The following is a 16,570-nucleotide window of genomic DNA, read 5'->3' on the forward strand; positions in this document are numbered from 1 at the left end:
TAATATCAGATGAATCTTCATATACCTATGGAGGCATAATATAGGCAAGATTTTTCTGTGTTGAGTTGCAAATGTAAGACTAATTTAGGAAAATACTTTTCTCTAAAATATCTCCCCCAAATGAGCATCTTATCAGTAAAACCCATTTACATCTCTGGTTAATTACATGTCAGCTTCTGAGACTTTGCTATGACAGTCCATCAGCTGTCATCTCCAAGAGTCATGAGACAGGAGTATTAATTAGCCAAAAAATGACAACTCGTGTCCCTTGGTATGAGCAACAGCAAGCTGGAAGACCATTCTACTCCTGGAATAAAAGCTGGTATTATTCACCCTCTTTAAAGAGTGTAGAATATGGAGATCTCAATTAAAATGTAAAGCATGTAATGAGAATATTTATTTTAATGTCACCTGTGCGCTAAAACCTTTTTTTCCATTTTACCTCTCTCTATTCAATGATCCCATATTAAGCACGATTACTTATATGCATTATCTCACACTTGTATTGCTTAAGACCAACAATATTTGAAGAATTATACTTAAAAACAGACACGAATAAAGCATTTCAAGAACCCCAAAAATGGACTAAATAAAAAGCCACCATAGGTTTAAGAGATAATCAGAAGGTGCAATGGGTATGTCAACCTTGAAAAAGCCCTTTTAAACCACAGTAATACTGTAAGGTGCCATTAACCTTTGTCAGTCAGCTACATGAACTCATAAATCAGGTGTAGCAGCCAAATGAGAGCACAATGAAAAATCAGCACTAGGCAGACTTGTCCATTGAATAATGAGGGGCCTGCCAAGGTTTTGAGGTCACATTCAAAACAAAAAATTAATTGTATCAACCATATTAATAAAAAGAATTCATATCAGCAAGACTAAAATTTGCTAGTACCATTCTGCAGAGTTTGTGCTCGTGACTCCTTTCCCAGATTGGCATGGAATCCTCCTCCTAAAGTCGGTGTTTTCCCTGCACCTATTAGAGGAAAAAAAAACAAACACCAGACATGTCAAAGAGAATACATTAATTAAAATATTAAAATAAAACTCACCGTGCCAATATATTCAGTATCTGTATAATCTACAATATGCCAAACTACATTAAGAAGGTCTTAAAGTACTTAAGACATCAAGTACCAATACTGCAAATTACTTCTTTCTTGGTGTACCATAAGAATTACATGGCTCCATAAGCCCTCCCAATCTCAGTTCCAAAGAAACTACAGAAATATCTCTCAATATCTCTTTCATGCAGAACATGAAAATCAGTATGGTAAAATATTTCTCAAAATAAAGGAGGAAAAAATTGCTTAGTTAGTATTTTTGTCTGAAGAATATTCAATGAAGAATCTGCAGAATTTTAATACGTAATTATTGGCATTATAGAACATAAAACATGTTTAGAATTCAATAATGACTATGTTGGCTACTACAGGCGTAACAGTTATTTTAAAATAACTTCAGTTTGTCATTAGGTAAACACAGCAACACTTAGGCTATAAAAACTGCAAGTCTGGAACTCCTACTTTTACACCCTGAAAGGTTAGAGACTTAAAAGAAGTCTGAGTTGTAAATCAGCATGAACTAGAGGCTGGTTTGGGCATCCATGCCAATGCAGAGATCGCTGGGAGTCAGTGGAACTACGCATGCAAACCAATCTTGCAGAACAGGGAATTAAACTACCAAGGACAAAAACAGTCTCCCACTAAAGCAGGAAGGTTTTTTAAAAAATAATCAGGGTACCTCAAGCAGGATATCTGAATCTATCAGCTTAACAGCAAGTGAGACCAAAAAGCTAAATTTCACAGGATTGAAAAAAAGCAATTTGTTAGTAATTGGACTTCTACTTAATTTAAGTTGTCTGGTCTTCAGGATAGGGAAAAAAGCCATCTTGTTGTCTATGATGCCTACAGCTTTTCCTTAAGTTCTTGTGGCTGTTTTCTCCTCTTAGACTAGCTCTTCAGAACAAACTAGAAAGGCTTTGGGATAGACACAGAGAGGGGAATGAAGTGACTCTTTAAAGCAGTTCAGGGAATTTCCTGTACATATCTGAATGAGACACTTCCATGGCAGGTACAACTGATGAGAAACTGTGACCTAAACTATTCATCTTACCTGACTTTTTAGCTCTAGTCTCCTCTCAGTTGCACTTAATGTACATCTATACTGAGAAAAAAAACAACAAAACCAAAACCCATGGTTTTGGTTTTTGGAGGGCCAGAGAAGCTAATAAGCTAATATCCCTGCAGAATTACTATCAGCCTTCAAAGGTTATTTTTCCATATAACCTTTAAATTAGGTTTCCAATGCTATCCACAACAGAAACCAACTCCATTTCATTAACAGATCCTTTAACAAACAATAACCAGGTCTCATGTAAATGCCCCCACAGATTAAGTACTTCATCCTAATAGGAAGTGAGAAACATTCAATAATGATCTCCTCCCTGGATACAGAGGTAACTCTCCCAGCTCCGTGTTTGACTGCTAGAGACAGCAATGTCTCCTTGCCATTCTTACAGGTACAGCCTTGTATTTCCACAAACACTTGAAAACAAACCAATGCAGCAAACCGGAGAGAGGTTACCAAGCTAGAAAAGAAGACATAACATTTTTTGTGTACATTTATAAGAATCGTTTACCTGGCAAAAAACATATCAATGATGGCAATAGTTTTGCATTCCTTTTCTTCAGTAAACAAATCAAAACAGAAATTTTGCCTCCCATTTGCCTTTTTTTTGGTTGTTTTAAGGTTTGCCTTACCACAGGCTTCCTCATTAGTCTGATTTGCAGCAGGAGAGCCCATCAGTACATAGGAGCATCAGTACATGGGAGGAGGACACCAACTACAAGGCAGGAGCAAGCAGGCTGGAGACAGGAGGCTCCCCAGCACTTTTGTCAAAGCCATGGTTGCCCTCTCCTGAACACAAAGGCTCCACTTCCCAGTCTCCTCTATCCTTGAACATACCAAAATACTGAACTGCTTTGGACTGTCATTGGCAAAACAGCACTTTTAAATGTTTCCCTGTTACTACTAAAAAGCCTGCACAAAACAATCTTACATTGGTGATAAACAGTACTAATAACTAAATAATTAAACTTACTCAGGAGTGAAAAAGCAGAATAATATAAACAAAATTAAATTAAATTGAGACTTTAGTGATTTTGTTCTTTAAGACTCTTTTTCATTAGACATCAAGTTATAACATCATACATAAAAGTAATTTGTTTCCAAGCTACAGAGAGTGCAGCAGATACCAGCAGAGCTAAATGACAGATTCTGCTATCAGAATTGATGTACCCATTCTTCAGCAAGTTAACTGGAAAGGCTCAACATCTCTACTTAGTATTTGTCTTTGAAAACTGATAGAAAACTAGTCTGTTGAGCACTTACACTCTCAGAACTACAAACTAATCTTGCCATTGACTATGTAGTCTCACCCTCAGCTTTAATCTTACAAGCAAAATGCAAACCAAATTCATTAACATAACTGTTCAGCTGGGTAATAAAAAGATAAACTCTTAAAAAAAGAAAACTGAAATCATCAAATTCATTTAAAGACAAAAATCCCTACAAAGCTAGCAATTTAAAAAGTACAAAGGAAAGGAACAGCAATTGCCAGGCACAACCAAATTAACATCCCAGCGTAACTGCAATTTTTACATTTCTTGACCTTTTCCATTCTTCCCCCACAACTTCAAAAGTGAATTAAGCAGGCTTTTGGTTTTTCACATTCAGCTTTCAAGACATACAAAAATATATCCGAGAAGTATTTGGTGTCTTCAAGTACTGCCTGCCAAATCTTCCACATTAACACTACCATTTCCCTAAGGCAGCTCCAATGCACTTCTCCATGAGGTGCTGAAGGTACACTGCCATCAACTCATGCCATCTGCTGAGGAGGGCCAGCCGTGTCCTGAGGGGCAGCAGGCACAGCATCGCCAGCCGGGTGAGGAGGGGACTGTCCCGCTCTGCCCTGCACTGAGGCAGCCTCACCTCCAGTCCTGGGGGCAGCTTTGGGCACAATATTAAAAAGATGACATAAAGCCATTAGAGTGTGCAAGGCAGGGCCATGAAGAGAGTGAAGAGCCCAGAGGTGAAGCCGTATGAGCAGCAGCTGAGGGCACTTGGTCTGCTCAGCTTGGAGGAGACTGAGGGGAGACCACTGCAGCTGCAACTTCCTCCTGGGGGAAGAGGGGGGGCACACACCCAGCTGTTCTCTCTGGTGATCCATCACAGGACCTGAGGGAATGCCATAAAGGTGTATCAGGAGAGCATTAAGTTGGCATCTAGGAAAAAGTTTTTCACCCAGACGATGGCTGGGAACTGGAATAGGCTCCCTAGGGAAGTGGTCACAGCAGCAAGACTGGCAGAATTCAAGAGGCATTTGGACAATGTTCTCAGACATTTGCTGTGTCCTGTGCTGAGCCAGGAGTGGGACTTTCATGATCCTTGTGGGTCCTCTTCCAACACAGGATATTCTATGACTATGATTACTTTTAGAAACTCACCCAGATTTGCAGCTTTGCATAACTGAATCTTCCTTTTCCCTTCAAGTTTGCTTTGGCATTTACATGAAATTTTGGACAACAGAAGGTGTGGAGAGATGTGTTAGGCAGCTCAGAAATACAGCTACTCCAGTTTTTGTGTGGTCCTCTTGGTAGGACCTGGGGTCCTGGGGTGACAGTAGGCTACACTGCTTTAACACAACAGAACTGAGGATACAGGGGATCATGTCTGGAAACCTGATGATACTCAGTCAAAGCTCACACAGGTCCAGACCCAAACTATAACCCTTCATCATCTGAGTGCTAAACTTCTTGTCAGAGATGCATTAACATCTGACTCTACAGTCTTAAAGGCCTTTTTCAACTAAACAATTATATGATTCTACCGTGACTATCCCTCCATCAGCCAAAAGCTGCCATCCCCAGTCTGCTGCTCACAGCACAAGCAACTCAGCAGTTTCTGTTTTGCTCCACCAACTCCCTAACAAACAGTCACATCACCCTGCTTCTCTATAAAAATGCTCCTCAAGCTGTAAAAGGTGCAAGTAAAGCTTGAAGTTTGTGGTAATCTTGAACAACAACAAAAAACAACAGGTAACAGGAACAGCACTTATCAAATCACTCCACACAGTGGAAGCAAAGAGCAGCTACTTGGGCATTTGCAGCTTAAAGGGCAACTTTTCTGTCAAATAGTGACATGATGAGTTTCAGACTCAACACCTGAAGGAGAAACAGGTTCAACCCCAGCATTACAGATTTTGCTTCCTCTATATAAATGAGCAAGTGAAGACAGGGAATGAGGCTGCCTGTGGCCTGAACTGAAGTGCACCTGCTATCTGATATGACCAATCCTAGCAAAATCCTTCCCTGTAAAATTAAACCCAAAAGCCACCAGTCCTTTCTTCAGGACAAGGTAGAGGCAAACTTTCTATTTCAAATACATGTATTTACAGAGCCAGCATAAAATCTGGTAAAGTTTGGTAAAGAATGCAGACTGCATCACACCAATGGCTTCATAATAGGGGAAGACAAGATAATCTAACATAAAAAAAAAAAAAGAGCTTCCTACTGAAGTTAGACCATAAAAGTAAAAAGGAGGGTAAGTAAACCTCCCACTACAATTCATACCTTTAGAATATAGATACAAACTGTATTCAAAACTATACAATTCATACCATAGCAAAATTATGTGATTGGAGTTCAAGTTTGCAACTGAAACAAATCTTTCCCCACCCATTTTTCCAGGGAAATGAACAGGTCTGCAGGCACCAGTCTGCTGAAACAGTACTGCCACATAAACTTCCATAGACAAACTTTAAATCTATTCCATCATAACTTATTTTCCCAACCACAAGCTGTAGAGATAAATATAGTTGCATCCACCACAACCCAGCTTAGGTCTGAAATCAGTCTGCATCCAAGTTACGTGCACTATTCTGCACAGCTGACAGCAGCACCCTCTGTTGGTCCCCTCCAAAGGACAGTATGGAAAAGACTCAATGCCAGAAAAAGCTTCATATTAACTTTGGTGCACGACTGCCACCTGGAGGATTTGGGGAGAGAAGCAAAATTGATTCATCTCACTAAAACACATAACAGATGATTATTTTAGATGGAAGTTCCCCCTCTTCCTTCCCAACATAGCATGATTATGAACTAGTAATGAGAAAATCTGGCACAGAGTAAAACAGGTAAATACTCTTCAGGATTTCCATCAAAGGGTCTGCAAACCCAACATACTTCCTTTCTCTGTATTGCAATTTGACATCATGACCACTTTGCATAACTTAATATCAACCACGTTATTTATTATTATGGTTATTATTAAACATTTAGTCATCTCTAAAAAGCTGAGCCACAAATATGAGGAAACTTGCTGGTATTAATATTATTTTAATTTTTCAGTACCCTGTGTTTTCATTTAAAGTTTAGCATGTGTATTATTGGCAGAGCCCACTTCAGGACTATTTGAGACTGCACTCTAAGAAACATTTAATGCCAGGACTTGGTCTTTCAATACCTTACATAGAAACCGATTAACAACTACGAATTAAAAACAAAACTCTTCCTCCTTCCACCTCTTTAATTTTCAAAAATACACAAGAATCCTTTATTGTACATAGGAACCAATTAGACAAAAGCAAAGAATCTGATACAACAAAAGAGTTCATCCCCTTTCGCACTGTCTCGGTACCAATCACTGTGACAGTAATTGTCCATATTAAAACACTCAAGAGGACAAAAAGGTACAGAAGATGAATGACTAGTAAGCTCAGCTTAAATTTTAAGGTTTTTCCTCCATGTAGTCTATCCCTCTCTTCTTTCCAGTTTTCTGACCATAACTTTTCATTTCCACAATCCCCAAAAGACAAGTACTTAGATCAAGGCAAACTCTTGTCAAGTTCTGCATGTGAGGTCAATGTAGCTCACATGCCTCAATGTAAAAACAAAGATTTTATGGATAAAATAGTATAGAAAATACTTCAAGAAGCTTCCACAGGTATACCCTAAAACACTGGGCATACCACAGCTTCACTGAAGAGCTGAAGATTCATTAAATCTGTCATGGGACACTGCAGAGTGAGAGTACACATTCAGCATTTCTGGCAGTGCTAATGGGTCTCTGTAGTAACTTCATTATAATTTACTTGCAAAAAAAACCTGTTATAGTAGAAATAAACTCTTCTTCGATGTTCTAAAATTTGAAGCAGGCTACTTACAAATGTTGTGGAACCTCCTACACCAAAAACTTTAACAAACACTTGTTGGTGTGTTAAGGATTACTAGTTCATAACTTCCCTTTCCCCTTATGAGCAAAAGCAAGAAGATAACCTCCCACCAGCCTGAAATTAGTGCACTGCAAACTCATGTACATTTGGAGATGCAGAGTCTTAATGCATGTTTGCTGTACCAGAGCCAGAGATTCTGACTCAGTGCTGAAGAAGAAATGATGCTGTCAGTGCCCACTGCAGAATCCCGTTTCTGTGACTGTGTCTGTATATTTGTCACTGCCCTAAAACCTCCAGGCTTAGTCACTAAGTAAAAGTAAGTAAAAATACTAATAATTCTCATTTAAATTTGTACTAGAGATGTGACCCTGAATTCTATAGCAGGGCAGGGACAGGCAGAGCTGAGGGCACTGGGCACCTCCATGGGTCCAGGGATGGGCTGAGGCCAGACAGGACAGGAGCCTACAGGGTCCATGCGTGGGCAGGGCAAGGCAGTGAGGAGCTGGAGACCAGCCCTGCTGTGCAGTCCCTGGGGCAGGGGCTGACATCCCTGAGGATTGGGATGGGGTCCTGGGCCATGGACAGCCTTGGGAGAACCCCAGAGAAAAGCTGGTCTGGGACAACAAGAACCAGCAGTACCTGGCTTGTGACAAAGAAGCTTATCAGATCTATTTTTCTCAATGTACTACCAAGCATTTAAAGTGAATTTCTGAAACAAAAGAAGCAGAGTCTCCCCAGACAGTTTGCTTGAGGATCACAAGCTCAGTACACCTTGCAGCATCATTTCTTTGTGCTGTATTTCTCAGTTACATCGTCCAGCTTGCTGCTGTGCTGCCTGCACATCAACCTTCCCATGTGGGACTTTTCTTCTCCTTTGATTAGTGCCAGAAGTCCCAGACTTCACCCTCCTCAGCTTCTTTAAACAAAAACTGAAGAGGGATCTGAGCTGTCAGGTTTGCTCCAAGCACAACTTTCTCTTACTCTCTTCAGCTTCAGTTTTTCTCCTGTCAGCTTCAAAAAAAATATTTGTGAAAACAGTTCATCCCAACAACTCCCACCCAGACACACTGACAGAGCAATCAGAGAACTCCAAACCTTCAGCCATGGCACACAACTCTTAACTTGCCTTTCTACAAAAGCAGCAGACATCCAACCAGTGCAAACTGGCAAAGGGCTCAGTGTAACTCCATCTTCCAGGATGCAATCATAGCATAAAGGAGAGGGAGAAATGTAGCTCACTCTTAGACCCTGTACTGCTGTACTTCCTGCTAGTGTGTGTTCACATGTAGCAACCTATAGGCAGAACTGTTAAGAACTTGGGTGTGAAGAAAAACAAAAAGCAAGACACATTCATTCCAATTAGCAGGATTCAAAAGCTCTCTAAATCTGTTAAGATGTCAGAGCAAACAATCTCTTTGGCCAGTCTGAACTGGTTATCAGCTCTAAAGTGAATAGTTATTGTTCAAAACTAGACTCATCTAGGAAAAGTACATGCCTCAAACACTTTCTGTGCAATCAGCAGAGTTCCCTGGAGCTAAAGTAGGCATGTTAACCCTTCTCCACTAATACCCGACTTATACAGGGTCAAATTAGTCAGGTTCATGAACCCATTATCAAGGCAGGGTCTTCACAAGCTTCAAGACAGTAATATAGCTAGAGTGAAGTGGTGAGGCTGGATTCTTTCCCGACTGTGACCACTCACAACAGAATTAAGAATTACAACTAACTAGACCAGTAAGGGGCATATCAAAGCTTTCAGAGGACTTTCCTCTCAAAAGAATACAAAACAGTACACAGCAGCCCCCTTCTAGAGCATGAAGGGGTTATTCCCCTGCTAGTGAAATAACTTACCAGCTCACAACCCAGGAAGTGACAGGTACCTTACAGGAAGAGCTGACCTGCCAGTCTTTCAGACAGCATTTAAAGGAAAGGTGGGATTAGCTCTGTAAAGCCCAAAGAACATGCTCTTCCTGTGAAAACTCAAAAGAACAGCTGTGCCAAATCAGACTGAAAGCCTAGTCCAGTATCCTACCTCTGAATGAGAAAGTCCATTAATATATATGCCTACAAGGGTAACACAAAACACAGGAGGAAAGCTTGTTGTGATAGTTCTCTCATATAATCTCCCAATGTCTAGAGATCTGTGGCTCAAGGATTTCCTGAATCAGAAACAATGAATTTCTTTAATGGCCATGACACCTTTTTATTCTGTCTGCCCAATCACTTTAAACTCATGTAATCTTTTAACATCCACAACTTCAGATTCACACAAGGGGGTTTCTGTAAAAAGCAAAACCAACCAAACAAAACCTCCTAATGCTTCTGAACCTCCTCCCCACTACCTTTGCAATCAGCTAGATGCAAGATTTCTTAGCACTCCCTAGATTTTGCATTACGTGACCCTCAGCAGCCACTGCTGTGTTATTTTACTGCATTTACAGATCTCTACTATGGCCCCATTCAATTATCTCCTTTCCAGTCTGAAGAGGCTGAGTCTATTCAGTGATTCTAACTGAGAAGCTCTTCAGGAAGCTCTCCTCTTAATCACTCCATCATCCTCTCTGTGGCTTTTCTAGTTCTATTAGAGGTTTTCCTGAAGAGGGGGAAGGAAAGAAACCCACCAGAACTGCACACAGCACTTCAGTTGGAGGTAACACTGTGGATATATAACAGTGTACAGAAATGCTGTACATGCTCTTTTAACTTCTAACATTCCTCTCCCCACTCAGGTGTTTTTGTACCATGAATGAACATTGAGCAATTTTTTTTTTATAAAGCCACCCATTACGACCTAGGGATCTCCTTCCAATATTACCTTAGCTAGTCTGGATGTAGAAGAAACCATCCCACATTTGGAAGAAAGGAACAGTTTACTAACTCACAACTTTTGATCCCATCTGATATCCTACCACTCATCCACTAAAAGCAACAGGTCCTTCTACAGTCTTTACTACTGCAAATAATTTAGTATTGCCCACAAAGCTCATTAACTCACCAGTCACCTGTTTTCCATATCATCAGTCCAGATTCTATGAAATTTCACTGGCACCTCCTTCTGTACTCTCCAGACTATATTTGTTATCATTTGAAGAGCTACTCTGCTCAGTAAAGACTTCCTTACCAATGACAGCTCAGATTCTATAAAAGTTTTTCATGAAGGAACTTGCTGACCTTCCTTTGAAAATCCAACTTTCTGCTTTGTCCACTTACCAAAAAAGCGTCTGGTGAAAGACCTTGCTGACCTTACCTTGAAAATCCAACCATCTGCTTCACCCACTTACCAACTTCCTTAGAAAGCTCCAAAGGATCTTCAAGGCAAGCCACTTTGCCAAAAAGCACTGTTACCCTTTATTTACTTGTTCAGAACACATATTTTATCCTTCACTACTTGGCTCAACCTGTGCATGTAGATGTGGCACTCAGGAACATGGTTCAGTAATGGACTTGGCAGTGCTGGGTTAACAGCTGAACTTGATAATCTTAAAAGTTCTCCTACAACATAAATGATTCTGTGATTCTTCCCTTTTGTCCAACACACTTAACTAGCCTGCATTTTCCCAAGACTTCATGGAGAGCAAAGCAAAACCCCTCATTCATGGCCAAGCACAAGCCCACGCTTCCTCAGCACACGAAAAGCTCAGTTGCAAAAACATCAAAACAATGGAAAGGAACAGACTCACACACCTGCACTGGAGAACACCGGCTACACCAAATTTCTCTGTAAAAGACATCAGTGTTGAGGCTTCCTACACCAGGCACACAAGTAGCTCAATGTAAATACTGCCAGAGAAAACTTAACTGTGATCTCACACCTTCCTCCAACCGAGAGAATAAAAGAAGGGATTTCTGATGTTTTATAGGGATTCTACATGACTTAGCAAGGACTTGGCCACTTTGTGTTAATATAGAGAAGTGCAGGATTCACTTCTTCAGTAAACAGATGCAAAATTCTGAAATCTTAACTTGTAGCTTGGAAAAATAAAAGGTTTTTAGAAAAGAAAAATCAGTGTCTCAGTGCTTTCCACTCCCTTTTGCTTTTTTATCATGAAGGTGAAAATACTTTCCACTCCCTTTTGCTTTTTTATCATGAAGGTGAAAATACATTATTAATAAATGCATCTGTATTCAACATGTAATAACACACAAATAGAAGCTGCTGTGGATCTTGAAAAGATTTGAGGAATATTGTTGCACAACCAGTAGCTCTGAACTCCACAAACACCAAAAGCCCCATTCAATTCCCAGCCCTGCACTAAAGAACCTGACATCCCTCATCCTTTGCAAACCTTAGACAACGTTCTCCAAGACACCCAGCCCTACTAAACATGAGCCAGGGACACAAAAACAGCACCCCAGGCACCTCTGACACTGCAAATGTTCCACACTCTCGGAGTTCATCAGACTACAGTCCAAGGAGCCTCAGACCAAGGCACTTCATTCAGTTTTGATGGAAATTTACCAATAGAATCAGAAGTCACTGAAAGGCATACCTTAGCAGAAAATATTGCTTTCAGCAACTACATGGTTTCTGACATATACAAAATAAATATCCATTCCTTTGAAAATTATCCACCCTTTGGAGAGATACAAAGTCCTTCTTACAAAATAAATTACTTTTCTCCCCATTCCAGAGGATTTTAATCAGTCATAAACACATTAATAGACAAGCCCACATGATGAAGACACTGTTATTGCAGCACAAATACATCTTTTCAGATTAGCTTGCATCACTCAATTTATGCTGAGGAAAAAAAAAATTATTCACAACAGAAGCACCTCTTTTGGAACATAAAGAATCATACCAACATAAGTCACCCATATCCTACTTTCCTTAAAATATTTCTGGTGTGAAACAGGGCCTGCACTCAGAATCACAGAATGATTTGGATTGGAAGGGACTTTAAAGATTATCTAGTTCCAATCCCCCTACCCCAGACAGGGACACTTTCCACCAGACCAGGTTGCTCTAAACCCCACCCAACCTGGCCTTGAACACCTCCAGGGATGGGGCATCTGCAGCTTCTCCAAACAACTTATTCCAGGGCCTCACCCTCACTCATCTCTGCAGCAACTTAACAAACCTACAAAGAGCATTGTTTTTAAAGTTCTCTTCTGTCATTTCCACAAACACTTCCCCCAAGTTCATACATCAGTGCACATGGGGACTTGCTAGAAGACCACAGTAAGAACACACAGTGAAGCCCCTGCAACCACACCTTGTGCCAGCCAGACAAAGCCACCATAAGCACGTTAGAATGTGCTGCAATCACATTTTCATTTTTACACAGCTACCACCTTTAGGGTGCCTATCTGTCATTGTGGGTACCAGGCTTTGTTCTTTCAGGGTAACATATAACAAGTAGCTAATTAGCTATACAAGAGCAAAGAATTAATGTATTATCCAGGAAAAAAAGATTAGCCATGAGCAGCATCCCAGGACTTACACAAAAAAAAAAAAGAAAAAAAAGAAAAAAAAAAAAGGCTATACCTTAAAGAAATTTTGTAAAGTACTGTGCAATTCAGTACCCAGAAGGGTAAAAAAGCCTCGGTATGGTGCATTTCTGTCTTTTCCTTTTGATTTTTTTTACAGATAAAGGCATCCCAAAATGCGCTTTAGCTTGCATGCCATCTGTCCTGCATAATTTTGGGTGGGAGGGAAAAAGCAGAACAAGCCCTTAAAAATGTAGTCTCCACATCACAACAGGAAAAAGTGAAGGATACAAGAGCTGCTCATAAGCTATAAAAAAAGTAATGCCAGCACCCTGAGTTGGAAGACAGGAATGGCATCAGACAACTCCTAGCCTACAGTAAACTCCCAAACTCCAATTTGCAGTGCTGCATTCTCCACCACAGAAAGAATTCCTCTTTCTTCCCCACAGCTATACAATCCTTCAGAGCCGCTTGTTTCACCGCTAAGCTCTTTCCCATGCTTTTGCTTATGTTTTTTTCTCCTTATATACATTCCCCATAGAGATTTTCCATCTCTTCCCTTTCAAACACTACTTCCTCCCCACACCCATTTTCCTTCTCACCCCTTCTAAACACTGTATCTTCTTGACATCGTCTTTTTCCATGTTTTACCCTCCAGAGTATTCACACAATCACCCCAACCCAACTACTGACAGGAGACTCTTGACCCTTTACGTCCAGCCTGTTTCTCCTCCTTGTGCCCCTACACGTTCCCTCTATCCATTAAACACCCAACCCAACCTTTCCCGTCCTCCATCCCAAATAATTTCATCTACCTCCCCACTTCCTGTGCACATAGCCCTTCAGCAGAGCCCCAAATCTTCTCACACACCTGCCCCAGTCCCTCACACATTTACTCCATCACACTCAGAGCATTTCTCTCATCCTGCACAGCTCTTATTCATCCTTCACTTCTGTCTCACCTTGCACAGCTCTCCTTCTCCCCATGCACTGCCTCTCCCATTTCCACTCTGTGCAGCACTAGCTCCCACGTGCACCATCCATATCCCTTCCTTGCGCAGCCTGGTTTCCCACAGTCTGTCCCTCACACCCCTTTGCACAGCACCCTTTTCCCTATACATTGTCCTTATCTCCCAGCACTGTGTCCTTATCTCCCCTATACACTGTCCTCTCTCCCCCATGCAGCATCCCCATAACCCCACCCTCTGGCACAGCATCTCCCCGCCCCTTTCCCCACACTGCCCACTGCTCCCTCACTCCCATGACCTGTCCCTAAATTCACAGAATCACACAGTTAGGTTGGAAAAGACCTCTAAGGTCCCTGAATCCCACCTGTGACTGAACACTGTCAACCAGCCCATGGCACTGAGTGCCATGGCCCGCCTTTCCTTGAACACCTCCAGGAACAGGGACTCTACCACAGCCCTGACCTGTCCATTCCAATGTCTAATCACCCTTTCCATGAGGAAATTCTTTCTAATGTCCAACTAAACCTGCCCCGGTGCAGCAGGAGCCTATGTGCCCTCCTCCTGTCACCTGTTCCCTGGGAGCAGAGCCCGACCCCCACCTGGCTCCACCCTCCTGGCAGGGAGTTGTAGAGTGGTAAGGTCCCCCCCGAGCCTCCTTTGCTCCAGGCTAAACAACAGCACACTTGCGCTCCAGAGCCTTCCCCAGCACCGCTGCCCTTCTCTGGATGTGCTCCAGCCCCTCAATGTCCTTCCCGAACTGAGGGAAGCTGGGCACAGCACTCCAAGTGTGGTCTCACCAGTGCCCAGTACAGGGGGCAGACCAGTCCTCTGGCCCTGCTGGCCACACTATTCCTGACGGAGGCCAGGATGCCGCTGGTCTTCTTACCCACCTGGGCACGCCTTGGGCTCATGTTCCGCGGCTGTCGATCAGCACCCCCAGGTCCTTTTCCGCTGGGTCGCTCATCCCTGTGCTCTGTTTCTGATCCCACGCCTCTCTCAGCCCCTTCACCCTGTCCATGTCCATGCCTTTCTCTCGGGGAAAGGTGTCCGCATCCTTTCCCCTCTGCCCTGTGCCCCATCCCCGCAACACCCTCTCTTGGTACACCGCCCGCTATTCCCCACACCCCGTTCGCTCCCCGTGCCCCCGGGCCCCCTCTCCGCACATCGCCCCTGCCCCGCCCTGCCCCGGCCCGGCCTCACTCACCGTCCAGCGACACGAACTGCCCCACGGCGGAGGAGCCGCCGCCGCTGTTCTCCACGAACTGCACCTCGGACACGATGATGTTGTCCTCCAGCACCGACCCGCAGCCCGTGCACACCGCGTCCCCGCGAGCCGCGTCCACCTCGATCTCCGCGCACCCGCAGGCGCCGCACACCCGCCCGCCCGGCATCCTGCCCGCTGCACCGGGACGGGCCCGGCCGCCGCCCCCGCCGCTCGGCACTGCCCGGCACAGCGCGGCCCGGGCCCGCCGCAGGCCTCGCTCGCTCTCCGGCACCGGCACGGGGAGGAGCGCGGCCGCCGCCGCCGCCGCGCCCCGCCCGCTCTCGCGAGGCTTCGCCCGCCGCTCCCGCCCGCCCGGAGCGCTCCTCCCTCAGCGCCCGCCCGGCCCCGCATTGCCGGGGCATCCATCGGCTCCTCTGCGGCTGCTGCTCGCTCCCCGCACCTGCTTCCAGCCGTCTGACACGGGCACGGATGCTTTCCGGCAAGCCAGGTTGCTCAGAGCCCCATCCAGCCTGGCCCTGAACATTCCCAGGGATGCGGCATCCACATCTTTTCCGGGCAACCTGTGCCAGGGCCTCAGCACCCCCTGGGCATCAATCAAATTCATCAATCAAATTCATTACTCAGATCTGTTTAATCGTTCTGTAGTGCTGAGATGAAAGTTGTTGAGGCCTAATGAATTTATTTCATTACACCACTTTGAGCCCTGCCTGACAAAGGCAGCATAAAGTTGAAGTCTAGTGCTTTGAAGCTCTTGTTTATTATTGTAGAATTACAGAATGGTTTGGGTTGGAAGGTACCTTAGAGATCATCTTGTTCCAATCCCTCTGTCTTGGACAAGGACACTTTCCAGTATCCCGGGTTGCTCAAAGCCCTGTCCAGTCTGGCCTTGAACACTGCCAGGGATGGGGCAGCCACAGATGCTCTGGGCAAACTGTGCCAGAGCCTTAGCTTGGCCACAGGAAAGAATTTTTTGCTAGTATTTAATCTAAACTTGCTGTGTCTCACTTTGATTCCATTCCTCCTTGTCCTGTCACTACATGCCCTTGTAAATAGTCTCTCTTCATCTTTCTTGTAGGTTCCTTTCAGGTACTGTAAGGCTACAATTAGGTCACCCCAAAGCCTTCTCTTTTCCAGGCAGAACAATCCCCATTGTCCCAGGCTTTCCACACAGGAGAGGTACTCCATGCCTCTGATCATCTTGGTAGCCTGCTCTGGACTTGCTCCAAGGGGTCGATGTCCTCAATGATTCATAGAATCACTGAATCAAAGAACTCAGTTTTCATCCAAGTCATTGCTCACTTTAGCACTCAACCCACATGTAGCAAATCAGCACCATAACACAGATGGGAAGGAAGCTGAGCAGAATAGATTCTGTAGCTGGATGTTTGTATAGACTTCCATCTGTCGGTTTTTGAAATGCACAATTAATTCAGAAGCATATATTTTCACGTTTTAAAACTCAATACTGTCAGTGTCTGTCTTCCACCAAAAGTCTCATGCTTCCAGGTATCAGGTGTAGACCTCCATGAACTGACCAGGTACATGGTACAAAATGACTTGTTCATTTAGAGGCACACTGGGGTATGCACTAAAGCAATATCTTTCCATCCAGAAAGCTGAGTGTCTTACAGGCCTCAAATTATATCATTTGCCAAAAAATATTAAGGTTCTGTGCTTTTGAAAAGAAAAATAGCAATATCATAATGG

General features: G+C 43.4%; 1 protein-coding gene across 1 annotated transcript in view; it reads right to left on the reverse strand.

Annotated features, from left to right (window-relative positions):
- BRF1 (BRF1 general transcription factor IIIB subunit) overlaps window positions 1-15,058 on the reverse strand; it is a 172,230-nt gene extending 157,172 nt beyond the window's left edge. The window contains exons 1-2 of the mRNA XM_005520067.3: window positions 14,843-15,058; window positions 899-979 (exon numbers count right to left, since the gene is read on the reverse strand). Coding sequence (XP_005520124.1) covers window positions 899-979; window positions 14,843-15,029 — 268 coding nt within the window. The 5' untranslated portion in view covers window positions 15,030-15,058. The remainder of the gene's footprint in view (window positions 1-898; window positions 980-14,842) is intronic.
- Between the last annotated feature and the right edge of the window lie 1,512 nt (window positions 15,059-16,570).

This window comes from Pseudopodoces humilis, chromosome 7, assembly GCF_049639895.1.
Source record: "Pseudopodoces humilis isolate 2021_Gansu_Grassland_sample_001 chromosome 7, ASM4963989v1, whole genome shotgun sequence".
NCBI classification, from domain to species: Eukaryota; Metazoa; Chordata; class Aves; order Passeriformes; family Paridae; genus Pseudopodoces; species Pseudopodoces humilis.